At 45.6% G+C, this 16,624-nt stretch overlaps 1 protein-coding gene across 2 annotated transcripts in view; it reads left to right on the top strand.

Moving 5' to 3' along the window:
• Positions 1–16,624, top strand: part of LOC148477911 (transmembrane protease serine 4-like) — a 98,933-nt gene that overhangs the window by 5,660 nt on the left and 76,649 nt on the right. The window contains exon 1 of one of the 2 annotated variants that reach the window (XM_088455998.1): positions 2,718–3,031. The exons of the other annotated variant lie outside the window; for it this stretch is intronic. Within the exon in view, the coding sequence (XP_088312124.1) occupies positions 3,017–3,031 (15 nt within the window). The 5' untranslated portion in view covers positions 2,718–3,016. Of the gene's footprint in view, positions 1–2,717; positions 3,032–16,624 lie in introns of those variants that run through there. 2 annotated transcript variants of the gene reach the window in all.

Below are 16,624 nucleotides of genomic sequence, written 5' to 3'. Positions count from 1 at the left end.
GCAGGTGGGCGGTGATGGGGGCGGAGCCAGGTGGTTTATGTAGCTAAGCCCCATCACATATTTATCTAGGGGTGGGGCCAAATAAGGCATGTCTTATAAAATTGCCTCATTAAGCTCCGCCCCCTACTCGCCTGACCGCCGATCCCCAGGAAAATTCTCCCTGTTCTGCCTACTTCACTTGGAAGTGGGCAGAATGCGGGAGAGGTGCCTACTCTTCCAGGGGTGTGGGGGGTTAGCCTAAAAATCGTGAGCCTCCTGCAGTTCCCAGGAGAATAGGCAAGTATGCAGTAAGCTTAGCTGGAGTTTGGCCCTGATCGCTAAGGACATCTTCAGATGTTGTGAGCCACTGTATCATTTTACCATACAGGGGCCTTCCAACCCTTCCTCAGCAGCCTGTTCTGTGAGCATGCACGATCTGATTCCTGCAGTTAAGCAGTAGGCAAGCCAGGTCTGAACCCAGCAGTAAAGGCCCCCATACAACTACGGGCGGATTGCACAATCCAGCGACCGGAACAGAAAAAATAAATAAACCGCTGGTCGGAAATGCCAACCGGCGGCCATCGATGTTCCACGATCCGTCAGAGGATCGGTGAAATTATACATGTTAAATTTCACAGATTTGCAAATCACGATCCTCCAATCCGGCATCACAGGAACGTAGGATAGCGGCAATATGTTGATGGTGTATGGGGGCCTTATGGTGCATACACACGTAGCGATCAGCCAGCGATACGATATCGTCATGCACCCTCCCTGGTGGGCTGGATGTTCTATATTGATCACCCAGCACACCACATACTTACCAACAACAATATTTAAAATAAGCCCCATTGCTGGTTGCATTTGATAAACACAGAGCTTAGTTTTAAACACAGAATATGTATTCAGAAAATTACAATATTTTGGGTGTTTAGTATAACGGCAATTAAACTTCGCACATTAAAGTATTTATTTAAAATATGTTCACGTTCGGTGGCTGCAACACACTGGAGAGATAAGGAATCTTCTCAGGGTGTGACTTGGTATTTGAAGGCCCCATAGCAAAAGATAGTAAGGGCCCCTATGTATAGGCTGGCTTACTATACTATCACTTTAAACCCTCATGAATTAAACAGGTTCTGTGGCTGGCTGACTTCAATCCTGCATTTCACTTGGTTTTAGTTAGCCACAGTGTCCCAGTTTAAAGGGATAGTATGGTAAGCCTACCTATGTACCACCCAATGGTGAAAAATATATATAACACATGTAACTTTGACAAGGACGATGGGCCCCTCCCCCAGCTTTGGGCCCCATGGCAGCTGTACCTCTTGCACCTATGGTAGTTACACCCATGGGTCTGCTCACAGCATGGTCTGGATATCCTGTGGAGGGGTGAGGGGAGTAAGTGAGGGAGAGAATGAATAAGTGTGTAGCCCAGTGGTTCTCAACTCCAGTCCTCAAGTCGTACCACCAATAGGTCATGTTTTGTGTATTACTTTAATCATGCACAGGTGAGTTAATCCATGTTGCTGGGTCAGTAATTATCCCACCTGCTTCCACAGACAGAAATCCTTAAAATGCGACCTGCTGGGAAAACCTGAGGGTTGAGGTTGGGAACCACTGGTTTTGGTCAAAAGGGTTAAAGGTGTAAGCTAAAAAGAATAAGGATGAATGACAGCTGGAGAGCAAAATGTAAAGGAAACTGAAGAGTTGGCTTGCTGACCACCTGATCCTGCCCGTCCACATCCTGGGCTACACCGAGGCACTGGAGAACTTATCAATTGCAATTCTAAATGATCAAGTTTGCTGTCTAAAAAATTCTGTTATTTGTTGGGTGAAACTGTTCTATTAAACCTCCAAATAGGGCAATTTTAGAATAAATATGCTGGCCTTTTAAACATCAAAGCTAAAATCTAGTAATACTGTAAATTGTTGCCAAAACAAAGAAATACAAAAATAAAGTACTATAACAACAGGTAACATTATAACAGAATCCGGCCCTGGAATGAGAGCTGGGTGGTACTCCTAAAGCAGAGGTTCCCAAACTCAGTTCTTAAGGCACCCTAACAGTCCAAGTTTTAAGGATATCCATGCTTGACCACAGGTGACTTAATTAGTACCTCAGTCAATTTGATTGAATCACCTGTGCTCAACCATGGATATCTCGAAAGGTACATACACGATTTAATTAATGAACGATTTTAGTAAACGATTTTCTACCTTGAAAAAATGAACTAAAATCGTTTACTTAAGTTGTTCATTTGCTATGTTCATTTAATTGTAATGAACGATTTTTTAGAACTACAAACGATTTTTGCATATTCCCTTACTGAAAATCGTTGAATTGACAAGTCTGACTGAACTACAAACTACAAACGTGAACGCGCATGAACGAAAATCGTTCATCGTTTGACTCAGAAAGTGAACGATTTTTACAAACGATTATCGATAAACAATATCGTTTAACGATAATCGTTCGAAAAATCGTTGTGTGTGTATGCACCTGAAAACCTGGACCGTTGGGGAGCATTGAGGACCGCGTTTGGGAAACTTTGTCCTAGAACAGTGGTTCTCAAACTCGATCCTCAGGACCCCACACAGGTCACGTTTTCCAGATAACCCAGCAGGTGCACAGATGCAGTCATTACTCACTGACACATTTTAAAAAATCCACAGGTGGAGCTAATTATTTCACTTGTGATTCTGTGAGGAGACCTGGAAAACATGCACTGTTTGTGTTTGGGGTCCTGAGGACCGAGTTTGAGAACCTGTGTCCTAGAAAAAAAGAGCTTGATGCTAATCACTAATATTGGCAATAAAATGAAGCCTATGCAAATGAGAAGAATTCCTCGATGACCTAGCACCATACCCAGCTAGCAGCATCACTCTTCCCATCTGCAGCAGGAAAAAAGATCCAGATCCTGACAAATTATCTGGATCCACCACTAAACTGTTTCATTTAGCACAAATGTTGTGAACGAAGAATTCTGCCACGTACCTCAGTGGGTGTCTGTGTAGATATTGGAACACTCTTATTATGAGTACCACAAAGGTGAGTTTTGTTCCTCCCCTGGCAGTAATGGGTGCTGTTGGTATCGCTGGGCGGCTGTAGTAAGAGTTGGGGTGGCATTAGCAGCCAGGGACTGCTTTCATATGCCTGCAGATCCTACAAAAATAAATCCGTTATATTTCATTATTTATTAAACGAAGAAAAAAATATTATGGCTTTTAAATTTGTAACAGAAGCAAAAAAAAAACACCAGCAGCAAACTGTGGGGGAAATTCAATATAATGGAAAATGGCCGAACAGGTGGAACAGAGGTACCATGAAATAATCCCAGGGAAGCCGCCTACACCACGGGCATCAGACACAACATGCACAGTTATGTAATGGACGTTTTATGTGGTTGGTAAAAGACCATTCCGATCCACGTGCCGGTGTGCGTGCTACATGAGTGCAGTACATAGTACTATCGTGCTCTCTTGACGTGGAAATGGAATATAAACACTGCAAAAAATGTGTCCGTCAGCTGTACAAATACCACAGGCAAAAAAATGTAACACAACTGACGTCTTTAAAATAGAATCTTTTATGTGTTGAGTTAAATTGTTGTTATGGGATATCCCAAATATTGTCATTTTCTAAACAAGCTTGCTGTCTTTAATGAAAGGGCACTACAGTATTTATCAAAGGCAAAATGCTCCCGTATGGATTATTTTTGTGTTCTACCACTAGGGTGCTGAGAGGGGGGGTGTAGTACAAATTACTTGAACCTGCATCTTTCGGAAAGGGTCCAGGTCCGCCCCCCCCCACCTCTACCTGCACTTCATGTGTGGAGGGAGGGAGCGATCGCACTGATCTCGCCCACCTGCATCTGCTCCTGTCCTCCCTGTGTGACACAATATTTCTTTACAATTTTTTTTGTTGGGGGCATGGTCACGCTGGTACGATTTAGGGATGGGCATCAGAAGCCCACCATCAAATGATGGCTGGGCTTTCCACCATCAAAACTTTCGATGCGATGGTAAGTAACCATCGCATCAAAAGTATTAAATTAAAAAACTATTCATTTGATATTCGCATGCGCAATAGCCCTTTTTCACCCCTGGCAGGAGTTGGGATGGGGTGGGATAAGATGCTCGATGCTGATGGCTGCAGGCAGGGACAGCACTGCTCTCAGCATAAAGAAAAAATATAACCATCACAACACTATAAAATCATTGCCATTCAATGGCGACAAACATTGGAATGCCGCCATCGAATGGTAAAAACACTAACATCACAATAAAAACATTGATGTTCGACAAACATCAACCATTGATGTCCATCCCTAGACCGATATTGCCATGTCCCCTGCAGTCCCCAGGCCCAGCTCCGCTCTCTACAGCCCTGTGTACTGCTATTGCATCATATGAGTTATTGTCAGCAATAATCCCTGCATCAGTAAGTTTCCCCATGCCATTGCATGATTGCATTGAGGAGCCTATATATCCACCTTGGTGGTATTACTTACTTATAGTGCCCTAATATATGTAGTGTTAATGCCATCTCTAGCTGACAATAAAAAAAAGTAACTAGCACTGTAATAAATCATGTTCCTCAGTCTGAAAGTTTTTAAGTTGCCCATCCCCCAGAGAAAAATAGCATTGAATGGAGGTATGATTTATAGCAGTGGTCGCCAACCCGTAGCTCACTAACTACCTGTAGCTCGCGGCTGTATTTTGGGTAGCTCGGAGTCAAGTATAGTGTTGAGGAAGTGACCTTTGACGCACGCTCCCCCGTGGCGTCGATGCATTCCTTGTGGCTCCACCCACAGCATCGATGCCATGGCGGAGCAGCCCAATACATGATGGACACTGCGAATGACTCCCTCCCAGCCCTTATTTCTCCAGAATAAGAGCCTTCAGTTACAAATCGAATTGCTAGACCACTTTAATGTGTGTGTGGTGGGACACTGGATGCTTTAATTCCCTAATTATACATTATCTATTTTAATAAAAATCTGCATTGAGCCCTACAGTGTGAGCGCAAACAGAACGTATGAGACTTATTACTGCTGTAGAATATTTTACAGGTTTTTTTTGTAATATTTGAATGACAACAAAAGAAAAACCACAAAGAGGAAATATATAGGGAATATACATGGGCATAAGAGAGAAAGAGCTCATCGTACAATTTTTCGTAGCTCTTCAGGATGTTCCATTTATCATGAGTAGCTCACACCCCAATTAAGGTTGGCGACCTCTGGTTTACAGAATGCTTTTCACCTCTTGTTAAGTAGGCTTGTGTCTAGAGATCTATGGGGACAGTGGTAAGTGGCTGAGAGTAGGTTATTACTGGAAAAATCTCAGGAGAAAGGGCTTATTCTAGCTTCCTAAATTGACCCTGTGTGAGGCAATGAGCCCACCGAGCCATACAAATCATTTGTCCCCAGAGTTATGTTACAGACTTACTATACACATATAACACTCCTATACCATGGCACAGCAATTTTCCATCATGACATCACGCTGAAGGGGCGGGGCTGCCAGGATCAGGAAGAAGAGCAGTGCCAGATCGTCCCAATGGCGCTCCAGGTGGCTCTACAGGCTGCAGGTGGCATGCCCGACTGAGTTCAAAAGCTGCATGGGGCCATTCCAGGCACCCTATAAGCCAAATGTGATGGTGTCGCCCCCAAACCTTGTGCTCTGGGCAGTGGCACAGCTCGCACGCCCCTAGATATGGCCCTGCTCATATAGCTGCCTTTTCAGTAACAATCTCAGGTTTAAAAGATATTTTCCCGGTAATGTGTGTCCATGACAAAGCATTTTTTATTTGTTATTGACTAACTGGGGTGAGATGTATCAAAGTAAAAATTTTTCTAAATCCTACAAAAAAGTCCAGTTTTCAGAGTATTACCGCATCACTTATGGATGCCCATATGTATGAATAGGAGCCACAGCAAATATCTCTTGTGTTCACTCTAGCACCCTGCACAGGTCACAACCCGTGCAGTTCCTCTTTCCAGCCTGGGGTGTCGCTCTCATCTCTGACAGGTGCAGGGTGCTAGAATGCACACTATGGGGTATATCTACTAAAGTGAGAGTTTTTAGAAGTGGAGATGTTGCCCATAGCAACCAATCAGATTCTACTTAACATTTAACTAGCACCTTCTAGAAGATAATAGCTAGAATCTGAGTGGTTGCTATGGGCAACATCTCCACTTCTAAAAACTCTCACTTTAGTAAATGTACCCATATATCTCTGATACTGCTGTGCTCCTGTGGCACAGCAATCCCCATAGGGCTGTGATATGGCGGCATTTATTAAGATCTGTAAAGCGTAACTTACCGGAGATTGTGCTTATAGCTAATGAAATAAATAAATAGCAGGGCCGTAACTAGGGTAGTGCGACCAGTGCCGTGGCACAGGGCACCGCGGGACAGGGGGAGCTGTTCGGGTCTGTCAATTTTCCTGTTTATTATCATTGTCCCTTGTAGCTTCCTCTTCTTTTATCCCCAGCATCTCCTGGCTGCCCCTATGTCTTCCCTGGTCCTTCCCCATGAGGCCATGGCCCTTTTTCAGGTGCAAAATTTACGTCCCTACTTAAAAAATGGTGCGGGGGTTTGCCAATGCTCTCTCTGGCTCAGGGCACCAAAAAGTCTAGTTACGGCTGTTACATGACATTGGCTGTTGTAGCTATGGGCTTCTTTGCACAAAATTTGCAGAACTCTCCACTACTTCATTAAAGCCTTCCAGCTGTCATCCTAACTTGCTGCTACATATTCCTCCCTCCCCACCTACCCCATCTGTGTCCCTCCTGTTTGTCTGCCCCTCCATTTTAGAATGTAAGCTCTTTTGAGCAGGGACCTCTACCCTCTTGTGCTTCTCCTTACTGTATTTTCATTTATCTCTTACTCCCCACTAGGGCAACTAACACTTGGCTGCTTATGTGGGTGTAAAGGTCGCTGATATAGCAATGTTTATTATCCTTGTCCGTGTATTGTATTGGTTACCTAGGTGTTTATGTACTTTGTAAGGTGCTGCGGAACACTTGTGGAGCCATATAAATAAATAATAATAATAAAATAATAATAACTTGTCCGTTGTGCAGAAACACGGAAATCAAGCCAAGACAGCTGGTTATCACAGATCATCTTCTTACCCGCCAGCAGAGAAAATTTTAAAAAACCTGTTCATGTCATCACGATCAAATTGTGATTAATGATACATCTCGCTATTGGCCTTAATTGCTGTCATTTACAATTCTCAGTACCTACGGTTGTTTGTGATTTATTTATTTCAAATGTATTATTAAAATGAGTGCTTAAAATTTTATTGATCTGTATAACCATAGGGATGCTATACATCCCAGAATTTCCGGGATCGTACCGGAATTGGTGATGCGTCCCTGGCGTCCCAACGCACAAATGTCCCACTTTCGCATCGGGTGTAGGATGCCCCTGCGCAGTCTGATGACTATGGTTCCCATGTCCGCCCAGTCACAGTGTCCAGAAAGACTGGATCTTATGACATCAAAGGCTGCTGGCCGTCCTCCCTTCCTTCCTTCCCGCCATCCCTGCCTCGTGGGCACTCCCCGAGTCGCCATTGGTCTGGAAGGATCCAGTCCCAGAACCATTTCAGAGTGATACTGCTGTGACACAGTCATTGTCTACAGACTACAGGCCCTGCCAGTCACGACTCACGCAGCCAACCAGCAGCCAAAGAGGAAATCTGAGACCGAATCCACTGAAATTAAACGGGAAATAAAAACCTGTTCTGTTGCTGGACAGACATCCGTTGTGCATGAAATAACCCTAAGAGTGTGACTGAGCATGCATATGAAAATGCATATAGTCAGGATAAATTACAAACTATAAATGTGCTTTAAATGTCCAAACACCACTAAATTCTATGTATAACCTGTATTTTGTCTTCATGGCAAAATAATTCCCATATTATGGGGTTTATGTAATAGGGTGCGGGTTGACTGCGCCAACGAGATCCCACGAGTTCTGGCGTATTTGTAAACCATAGACCCCTATATGTGATAATGCATGTGTCCTGGATTTTTTATTTTCAAAACTAACGACCCGTCCTGGCTTTGCACAGGAGCAAATTCATCTCGCCACAGCCTCCTGCATTTCATAACCACCTACGCCATGTTACCACAGTCCCCTGTATCTCACCACGGCCCCCTACTTCTCACAACAGCCTCCTGCTTCTTACTCCTGCCCCACACAATAGCCTCCTGCTTCTTACTCCTGCCCCACACAACAGCCTCCTGCTTCTTACTCCTGCCCCCCACAACAGCCTCCTGCTTCTTACTCCTGCCCCCCACAACAGCCTCCTGCTTCTTACTCCTGTCCCCCACAACAGCCTCCTGCTTCTTACTCCTGCCCCCCACAACAGCCTCCTGCTTCTTACTCTTGCCCCCCACAACAGCCTTCTGCTTCTTACTCCTGCCCTCCACAACAGCCTCCTGCTTCTTACTCCTGCCCCCCACAACAGCCTCCTGCTTCTTACTCCTGCCCCACACAACAGCCTTCTGCTTCTTACTCCTGCCTCACACAACAGCCTTCTGCTTCTTACTCCTGCTGTGTCTGCATCAGAGTATCTTCATGGGTTCGTTTGATACTGTGTCTCATTCTCTGTCTACCTCAGACATAACCCTGCTCAGTCCCTGACTCCTTCCCCTCTCTAGGCTGTTGCTAAGCATCTCTGATTGGCTCACTGTCTCAGAGCCAATCAGGGCACAGCCCTCAGCCCTGCAGCAGCAGTCAGTCACTCATGCAGCACAAGTTTTTTCTGTGACTTGCTTCATTCCAAGCCTGTGTTTCAGATGCTCTCTTGCATTTTCAGCACCCTGGCCAGCTCCTATACAGCACTTTTGTGCAATATTTTTTCCTGTGACTTGCTTCACTAAAATCGTCACTGCTCAGCTCCCTTTTGTCACAGATGAATAGTTCATCCAACTAAACCTTCCTGGACCAATGCTATATAGAATAGTGAAAACCAAATCTAAATCCATCCAGTGGTTCAAGAGATTAGCCTGAACGAACAGACAGACCCCTAAACCGGGGACTTTATTTTATTTATAGAGAGACAGAGAGAGCGAACATAAAGCAACCCTATATTATCAGTACATCTAAGAGATCATGTGGATTACTGTATGTATAGTATTTTATGTGGAATGTATTTGACATGCATTACGATTATGTCCAGCAGTCATGCCATGTTGGGAATTGTAGTGTTAGGCCCCCTCCCCCTAAAATTTGGCACATGTGCAGAAGACTGTAGCACAGCACCATATTTCTGGTGATTTTATTTAAAATGTGTGGTCAGCGCCAGGTTAGCCAATGCATAGGAATATTACATGGCCAGGTTATGTTGCAGAAGTGTACTATTTTATGTATTTGTAGATTGAGGGCACATTGTGCTATGATGACTCCATTGGTCATGTTAATTTTGGTTTAGTATCATGGTCTGGGTCAGTATCATGGACGTAACTACCATAAGTGCAAGGGCGACCCATCTTCCTTGTCAGTTACATGTGTTATATATATTTTTCACCATTGGGTGGTACATAGGGGCCCTTACAAACTTTTGCTATGGGGCCTTCAAATACCTAGTTACACCCCTAGTCAGTATAGAGAACTAATGCGCAACCCATAGGCTGCAAGGTCATTTTTTGTGACCTGCAAGAAAGATCTACTGAGCCCAGGATGCTGGGTCAGAGATACTACAAAGTGGTATCTGTCCTGTGCCACACTGTGTTGGGTATCACTGCAGTTTTAGGGGTGGGTACAGTGAAGTCAGATAGTCTAACAGCGAATCAGAATGAATCAGCAGCACTGTAATTCGTTGCTGAACATAAGGGCATATTTGGGAAAGGGATTTGCTGAACCCGATATCTTATGAAAATTCCCATGTTGGCCCTTTCATAAATATTCCACAGTCACAAGTGCAACATTTCATGTGATGACACAAATTGCCATTAGTACACAGGTTCTCAAACTCTGTCCTCAGGGGGGATGGGTACGGGATGCCAACAGTCAGAATCCCGATGCCAGCATCCCGACCAGGTTACAATCCCAATGCCTCCAGGTAAGTAACCCTAACCCTCCTTCCCCGCAGCCTAAACCTAACCTCCACCCCCCCCCCACCCCCCCAGGGGCGTAAGTTTATCCCAGTTGCCCCGGAGGCAAGTTACAGTTTGGCCAAAAAAAAAGGAAACCAAATATGGTGTGTGTATGTATGTGTGTGTGTGTGTGTGTGTATGTGTATATATATATATATATATATTAGGGGTGTGCACCGGCCACTTTTCGTGTTTTGTGTTTTGGTTTTGGATCTGGATCTTTCTTCGTGTTTTGGATCTGGATTGGTTTTGCCAAAACCACCCTTCCGTGTTTTGGGTTCTGGGTTTTGTGTTTTGGATCTGTATTTTTTTTTTAAAAAGCATAAAAACAGCTAAAATCACAGAATTTGTTGGTTTCTCTGCTCCTATGCTATTATTAACCTCAATAACCTTAATTTCCACTCATTTCCAGTCTATTCTGAACACCTCACACCTCACAATAGTGTTTTCATGTCCAAAAGGTTGCACCGAGGTAGCTGGATGACTATGCTAAGCGACACGAGTGGGCGGCACAAACACGTGACCCATCTAGGAGTGACACTGCAGTGGCAGACAGGATGGCAGTTAGAAAAACTAGGCCCCAAACTGTACATAATGCAAAGAAAAAAAAGAAGTGCAAGATGGAATTGTCCTTGGGCCCTCCCACCCACCCTTATGTTGTATAAACACGACATGCACACTTTAACAAATCAATCATTTCAGCGCCAGGGTCTGCCACACAACTGTGGCTGAAATGATTGGTTCGTTTGGGCCCCCACAAAACAAGCTGGCAATTAATGTGTCCCTGCACAAACTGGCTCTACGGAGGCAAGATGTCATCCTCATCCTCCTCATCCACCGATTCCTCACCCTCTTCAGTGTGTACATCCTCATCCTCACAAAGTATTAACTCGTCCCCACATGAATCCACCACCACAGGTCCCTCTGTACCTTCTGGAGGCTGGTCTCCCTGGAAGAGCTGATAATTCATTTTGATGAACATCATCTTCTCCACATTCTGTGGAAGCAACCTCCTACGCCTTTCGCTGACAAGGTTCCCGGCTGCACTAAACACTCTTTCGGAGTACACACTGGAGGGGGGGCAACTCAGGTAAAATAGAGCCAGCTTGTACAGGGGCCTCCAAATTGCCTCTTTTTCCTGCCAGTACAGGTATGGACTGTCTGACATGCCTACTTGGATGCTGTCACCGATGTAATCCTCCACCATTCTGTCAATGGTGACAGTATCATATGCAGTGACAGTAGACATGTCAGAAATTGTTGCCAGGTCCTTCAGTCCGGACCAGATGTCCAAACTTGGTCCTGCCTGCCCTGCATCACCGCCAGCGGGTTGCTTAGGATACCTAAGTTTTTTCCTGGCAGCCCCAGTTGCGGGAGAAAATGAAGAAGGAGCCGTTGACGTGTCACGTTCCGCTTCAGCTGACAGTGTGTTCACCAGCAGGTCTTTGCACCTCTGCAGGCTTGTGTCGGCCGGAAAGAGAGACACCACATAGGCTTTAAACCTAGGATCAAGCACGGTGGCCAAAATGTAGTGGTCTGATTTCAACAGATTGACCACCCTGGAATCCTGGCAAAGCGAATGAAGGGCTTCATCCACAAGTCCCACATGCCGAGCGGAATCGCTCCGTCTTAGCTCCTCCTTCACTTTCTCCAGCTGCTTCTGCAAAAGCCTGATGAGGGGAATGACCTGACTCAAGCTGGCTGTGTCTGAACTGACACGTGTGGCAAGTTCGAAGGGCTGGAGAACCTTGCACAACACGGAAATCATTCTCCACTGCGCTTGAGTCAGGTGCATACCCCCTCCTTTGCCTATGTCATAGGTGGATGTATAGGCTTGTATGGCCTTTTGCTGCTCCTCCATCCTCTGAAGCATATAGAGGGTTGAGTTCCACCGCGTCACAACCTCTTGCTTCAGGTGATGGCGGGGCAGGTTCAAGAGTGTTTGCTGGCGCTCCAGTCTTCGGCACGCAGTCGCTGAATGGCGAAAGTGGGCAGAAATTTTTCGGGCCACCCAAAGCGTCTCCTGCACGCCCCTGTCGCTTTTCAGAAAATTCTGCACCACCAAGTTTATTGTGTGAGCAAAACATGGGACGTGCTGGAATTTGCCCAGATGTAATGCCCGCACAATATTGGTGGCGTTGTCAGATATCACAAATCCCCAGGAGAGTCTAAGTGGGGTAAGCCACTGGGCGATGATTTCCCTCAGTTTCTCTAAGAGGTTGTCGGCGGTGTGCCTCTTACTGAAACCGGTGATACACAGCGTAGCCTGCCTTGTAACGAGCTGGCGTTTCTGAGATGCTGCTACTGGTGACGCTGCTGCTGTTGCTGCGTAAGGTGATACATCTACCCAATGGGCTGTCACAGTCATATAGTCCTTAGTCTGCCCTGTTCCACTTGTCCACATGTCCGTGGTTAAGTGGACATTGTGTACAACGGCATTTTTCAGGACACTGAGGACACTTTTTCTGACGTTTCTGTACAGTCTCGGTATCGCCTGCCTAGTGAAGTGGAATCTAGACGGGATTTGGAACCGGGGACACACTACCTCCATCAATTGTCTAAATCCCACTGCACTAATGGCGGATACCGGACGCACGTCTAACACCAACATAGCAGTCAAGGCCTCAGTTATACGTTTTGCTTCAGGATGACTGCTGTCGTACTTCATCCTCCTCGCTAAGGACTGTTGGAGGGTCAATTGTTTAGTAAAAGTAGTGGTGTTCCTACTTCCTCTCTGGGATGATGAACGACTCCCAGCAGCAGCAACAGCAGCAGCGGCAGCAGTAGGCGTAGCAATGCAGGATCCTCCAGAGGAATCCCGGATAGGAGAGTCAGTCATGCCAGTGACATGGCCTGCAGGACTACTTCCGATCCTGACTAAGGAGGAAATTGACGAGGAGGGAGTTGACGGTGTGGTTTGCAGGCGCTTGGATACAACAGGACAACGGGATTTAGGTGTCCCTGGACTGCTTACGGTCTTAGCCAAAGTTTCTGAACTTGACAGTAACTTTTTATGAACGCGCTGCAGGTGCCGTATAAGGGAGGATGTTCCTAGGTGGTTGACGTCCCTACCCCTACTTCTTTCACCTTTACATATGGTACATATGGCAAGACAGTTGTTGTCCGGATTTGGATAGAAATATTGCCAGACCAAAGAGGTGGAATGTTTGGTCTTCTGCCCAGGCATGACCGTGATGGGCTTTTTCATCCCACGGACAACAACTGTCTCCCCCGGAGCCTGATTTAAACAAACCACATCACCATCAGAATCCTCCTCGCCAACTTCCTCCTCAGCGCCAGCTACACCAGTATCCTCATCCTGTTGTACTTCAACAGTGACATCTTCAATTTGCATATCAGCAAGTGGACTGTGGGTGCTCCTTTCAGCACTTGCAGGGGGCGTGCAAATGGTGGAAAGAGCCACCTCTTCCCGTCCAGTGCTGGGAAGGTCAGGCATCGCAACCACCACCACACTTGGACTCTCCTTGGGGATTTGTGATATCTTCTTAGAAAGCACAGTTCTTCGCTGTGCTTTTGCCAGCTTAACTCTTTTGATTTTTTTAGTGGGAGGAGGGCTTCCATCGTCATGTGAAGCTGAACCACTAGTCATGAACATTCTAGGGATCGACCTTAGCCGTTCCTTGCCACTCCGTGTCGTAAATGGCATATTGGCAAGTTTACGTTTCTCTTCAGCTGATTTAAATGTCTTTTTCAAGGTCATTTTCCTGAACTTTGCCATTTGGGATTGTATGTGCCCTCTACTATGACATTGGGCATCGGCCTTGGCAGACGACGTTGATGGCATGTTATCGTCTATGTCATGACTAGTGGCAGCAGCTTCAGCACTAGGAGGAAGTGGTTCTTGATCTTTCTCTATTTTATTTTTATCGGAGAAAGTTTGGTCCTCCATTTATGTTATATCGATTTGATATATACGTGCGGCTAAACACAGAAAATAATTTTTTTTTTGGTTTGGACTGGAGTGTACTTTGGGGGTTACAGCACCCTTTAACGGTCAAGCCAGCCGGCCCTTATGACACAGGCGCACGCTTGGCACTACTTTGTTGATGCACGTGCGGCTACTGCGCACACAATTCACAAACACAGAAAATAATTTTTTTTTTGGTTTGGACTGGAGTGTACTTTCGGGGGTTACAGCACCCTTTAACAGTCAAGCCAGCCGGCCCTTTACTTATGACACAGGCGCACGCTTGGCACTACTTTGTTGAAGCACGTGCGGCTACTGCGCACACAATTCACAAACACAGAAAATATTTTTTTTTTTGGTTTGGACTGGAGTGTACTTTCGGGGGTTACAGCACCCTTAACGGTCAAGCCAGCCAGCCCTTTACTTATGACACAGGCGCACGCTTGGCACTACTTTGTTGATGCACGTGCGGCTACTGCGCACACAATTCACAAACACAGAAAATAATTATTTTTTGGTTTGGACTGGAGTGTACTTTCGGGGGTTACAGCACCCTTTAACGGTCAAGCCAGCCGGCCCTTTACTTATGACACAGGCGCACGCTTGGCACTACTTTGTTGATGCACGTGCGGCTACTGCGCACACAATTCACAAACACAGAAAATTATTTTTTTTTTGGTTTGGACTGGAGTGTACTCTCGGGGGTTACAGCACCCTTAACGGTCAAGCCAGCCGGCCCTTTACTTATGACACAGGCGCACGCTTGGCACTACTTTGTTGATGCACGTGCGGCTACTGCGCACACAATTCACAAACACAGAAAATATATTATTTTTTTAGCACTTGGGGGGAGCACCCCTGATGGACAGAGCACCCCCTGGACAACACTACAGCACCCCTTTAGGACTGGGACACTGCACAGGACTTTGGAGTGGACACAGCCCCTATGGAGAACTGACTGCACAACACAGTCCAGCCAGCCCCTATGGACTTTGAAGTAGTGGACACAGCCCCTATTAACAACAGCAGCACAGCACAACACAGCCAGCCCCTATGGACTTTGAAGTAGTGGACAACAGCAGCACTACACTACACTACACTACACAGCACTAACTCCCACCCTCCCTCTTCACTGTCCACAGCCGAGTGAGAAAATGGCGCCGACGCGGGTACCTTATATAGGATCCAAAACCCGCGAGACTCGGAAGGCGGGATGATGACGTTTTGCCTCGATGTCAGATCCGAGTCAGGCGGGAAAAGTCGAGCCTGACTCGGATCGGACTCGGATCGGGGGGGCTCAGGGGGGTTCGGATTTCAGAAATCCGAACCCGCTCACCCCTAATATATATATATATATATATATATATATATATACACAGGTCCATAAATATTGGGACATTGACAGAATTTTCATATTTTATCCTCTATTCACCACCACAATGGCTTTGAAATGAAACAGACAAGATGTTCTTTAACTGCAGACTTTCAGATTTAATTTGAGGGTAATTACATCCAAATCAGGTGAACGGTGTAGGAATTACAACGGTTTCTATATGTGCCTCCCACTTTTTAAGGGGCCAAAAGTAATGGGACAAACTAAACAATCCTAAATCTAACTTTCACTTTTTAATACTGTGTTGCAAATCCTTTGCAGGCAATTACAGCCTGAAGTCTGGAACGCATAGACATCACCAGACGCTGGGTTTCATCCCTGGTGATGCTCTGCCAGGCCTCTACTGCAAATGTCTTCAGTTCCTGCTTGTTCTTGGGGCATTTTCCCTTCAGTTTTGTCTTCATCAAGTGAAATGCATGCTCAATCGGATTCAGGTCAGGGGATTGACCTGGCCATTGCATAACATTCCACTTGTTAGCCTTAAAAAAAACTCTTTGGTTGCTTTTGCAGTATGCTTCGGGTCATTGTCCAAGTGCACTGTGAAGCGCCGTCCAATGAGTTCTGAAGCATTTGACTGAATATGAGCATATAATATTGCCCGAAACACTTCAGAATTCATTCTGCTGCTTTTGTCAGCAGTCACATCAGCAATAAATACAAGGGAACCAGTTCCATTGGCAGCCATACATGCCTACGCCACAACACTACCACCACCATGCTTCACTGATGAGGTGGTATGTTTTGGATCATGAGCAGTTCCTTGCCTTCTCTTCTCTTCCCATCACTCTGGTACAAGTTGATCTTTGTCTCATCTGTCAATAGGATGTTGTTCCAGAACTGTAATGGCTTTTTTAGATGTTGTTTGGCAAACTCTAATCTGGTCTTCCTGTTTTTGTGGATCACCAATGGTTTGCATCTTGTGGTGAACCATCTATATTCACTCTTGTGAAGTCTTCTCTTGATTGTTGACTTTGACACATATACCTCTACCTCCTGGAGAGTGTTCTTGATTTGGCCAACTGTTGTGAAGGGGTTTTTCTTCACCAGGGAAATAATTCTTTTGTCATCCACCACAGTTGTTTTCCGTGGTCTTCCGGGTCTTTTGGTGTTGCTGAGCTCTCCGGTGCGTTCTTTCTTTTTAAGAATGTTCCAGACAGTTGATTTGGCCACACCTAATGTTTTTGCTATCTCTCTGATGGGTTT

The sequence above is a fragment of the Taudactylus pleione genome, unplaced genomic scaffold (genome assembly GCF_031769625.1).
Source record: "Taudactylus pleione unplaced genomic scaffold, aTauple2 ptg000683l, whole genome shotgun sequence".
NCBI classification, from domain to species: domain Eukaryota; kingdom Metazoa; phylum Chordata; class Amphibia; order Anura; family Myobatrachidae; genus Taudactylus; species Taudactylus pleione.
The sequence above is the reverse complement of the archived record's forward strand: the minus strand, read 5'-3'. Positions and strand labels throughout refer to the sequence as shown.